The 2,791-nt window shown below is 42.6% G+C and overlaps 1 protein-coding gene across 1 annotated transcript in view; it reads right to left on the reverse strand.

The window, feature by feature from the left end:
• Nucleotides 1-2,791, reverse strand: part of IMPG1 (interphotoreceptor matrix proteoglycan 1) — a 115,736-nt gene that overhangs the window by 10,371 nt on the left and 102,574 nt on the right. Inside the window, exon 15 of the mRNA XM_004390117.1 lies at nucleotides 181-376. Within this exon, the coding sequence (XP_004390174.1) occupies nucleotides 181-376 (196 nt within the window). The remainder of the gene's footprint in view (nucleotides 1-180; nucleotides 377-2,791) is intronic.

Consider the following 2,791-nt stretch of genomic DNA (forward strand, 5'->3'; position numbering starts at 1 on the left):
CCACAGATCTACTGAATCAGAAACAGCACAGCTGGGCTCAGCAATGTATGTTTTTACAAGCCCTCCTCTGGGTTATTCTAATGCTCACTGAAGTTAGAGAACCATGGGTTTAAAGGATTAATAATGGGTTTCTTAGAGCAATGAATTCTTGGGTCTGTAAAGTGAGCGTGCTTGACCTACCTGCACGTGGCTCCGTTCCCCTGAATGACCTCACATTCCTCTTCGGGGCCACAGAGGCCTGGGTCCAGGTGGTCCGGGTCCCCCTGCCTCTCATATCCGGGTCTGCAGTGACATTCTGCTTCCTTGGTCCACTCATTCATTACACACTGGGCAAATTTGCCACAGGCCAGGAATTTGCAGGGATCTCCTTGATCAGCTGTAAGAGACAGGGCAGATTTTAATAATTGCATGGATGTGTACGCAGTGAAGCTGGCAGAAGTTGAAGACAAGAGATCAAATGTATTAGCTATCACCCCATTTTGGAGTGGGTTGCACAGGGGTGAAAACAGACTGGAGTGAAAAGAGAACCACAGATTTCTGTATCTTTGAAAAATGAAATTATAGACATAGATGATAACATATTTAGTTCCAAATATTATGCCCAAACTTTGGTGTGCATCAGAATCTCTTGGAGGCCTTGTTGGAACACAGATTGCTGAGCCCTACCATCAGAGTTTCTGAGTCAGGTGGTTTGGGGTGGGGACTGAAATTTTATATTTCTAAGAAAATCCCTGATGATGCTGATGTTTCTGACCTGAAAAACACAGTTTGAGAATCACTGCATTAGACAGTAGAGTTTTGTTTGTTTTATTTTATTTATTTTTAGGTAAACATGTGTTGTAAACTTATTTTAGGATCTATCTATATGTATTTAACATCGGAGTTACCTTATACATAGTAGTCATTTATGTGGACGGTTTTGAGAACCCAGAAAGATTTCCCCACTTAAAAAAATATTTCTTATAGCCTTTTGCTGATCCATGAGACTCTAATGTTAGAGATTCTTTCCTTTGGCTTAATTATTTCGCCTATTAAAATTAAAATAGACCTCTTGCTTCTGTACTGCTTTTATCATTGATTGTTCTGTTTTACTCTATTCTTAATTTTGTAGAGTTGCCTTAAATTTTTTTAGAAGCAGACTATAATAAATCAAGAGAATCTCAGGAGGTTTAGCTTTGCAAGGCTTAGCCCCACCAGCCCTTCCCTGTCTTTCTAGAACTGAGCATACTGAACTTCGGAGCAGAGAAGGGAATGGCCTCAGTCACCGCATGCTGAAGGCAGAACAAGAACAGGCCTCCTGGTCCTCAGACCACTGTTCTTTCTGCCCTAGAAGGGTTTCCTGTTGAATTGCATCATCCATTTATCCTTCAGATTATTTCTTCCATAAGCATTTACTTGCATCTATTATGTTCAAGGAATTGTGGGACAGGCAACTGTGTATAAGACAGTTAATTCTTCCGAAAAGCCTAGAGGAAGGTAAGGAATGTATACAGATAATTCTATACAAGAAACCCAGTACCCTGTCTAGTATATGAGGATAAGGTTAGAGGAGAGATCACCATGGAGAGGAATGCTTTGAACTTGGTATTAAAGGTGGGTTGCATTTGTACAAGGAGCCCTGGTGGCACAGTGGTTAAAGCAGTTGGCTGCTAACCAAAAGGTCGGTGGTTCCAATCCACCCAGCAGCTCCACAGGAAAAAGATGTGGCAGTCTGCTTCCATAAAGATTAGAGCCTTGGAAACCCTATGGGGCAGTTCTATTCTTTCCTATAGGGTCGCTATGAGTTGGAATTTGACTCAACGGCAATGGGTTTGGTTTTGTTTGGTGTATTTGTACATGCAAAGACTAGCAAAGGCATTCCAAATGGAGACAACATGAGCAGAGGCACAGAGGTGGGAAAGTTACACCTTTTATTTCATTTTTTTAATTGACTTATTTTTTTTAAAATTATGCTTTAGATGAAGATTTACAGAAAAAGCTAACTTCTCATTAAACAGTACACATATTGTTTTATGACTTTGGTTAACAACCCCATAACATGTCAACACTCTCCCTTCTTGACCTTGGGTTCCCCATTACCAGCTTTCCTGTCCCCTCCTGCCTTCTAGTCCTTGCCCCTGGGCTAGTGTTCCCCTTTAGTCTTGTTTTGTTTTATGGGCCTGTCTAATCTTTGGATGAAGGGTGCACCTCCGGAGTGACTTTATAACTGAGTTACAAGGGTGTTCGGGGGCCATGCTCTTGGGGTTTCTCCAGTCTCTGTCAGGCCAGTAAGTCTGGTCTTTTTTTATGAGTTAGAATTTTGTTCTACATTTTTCTCCAGCCCTGTCCAGGACCCTCTATTGTGATCCCTGTCAGAGCAGTCAGTGGTGGTAGCCGGGCACCGTCTAGTTGTGCTGGACTCAGTCTGGCGGAGGCCATGGTAGTTGTGGTCCATTAGTCCTTTGGACTAATCTTGCCCTTGTGTCTTTAGTTTTCTTCATTCTCCCTTGCTCCTGCAGAGGTGAGACCAGTGGAGTATCTTAGATGTCCACTCACAAGCTTTTAAGACCCCAGATGCTACTCACCAAAGTAGAAAGTAGAACATTTTCTTTATGTTACACCAATTGAGCTAGATGTTCCCCAAGACAATGGTCCCCACAGCCCTGAGCCCAGTAATTTGGTCCCTCGGGGAGTTTGGATGTGTCTATGCCTTCCATGACCTTGCCTTGTACAAGTTGTGCTGGCTTCCCCAGTATTGTGTACTGTCTCACTCTTCACCAAAGCTGCCACTTATCTATTGTCTAGTTAGTGT

This window comes from Trichechus manatus, unplaced genomic scaffold (assembly GCF_000243295.1).
Source record: "Trichechus manatus latirostris isolate Lorelei unplaced genomic scaffold, TriManLat1.0 scaffold00283, whole genome shotgun sequence".
Lineage (NCBI taxonomy): Eukaryota > Metazoa > Chordata > Mammalia > Sirenia > Trichechidae > Trichechus > Trichechus manatus.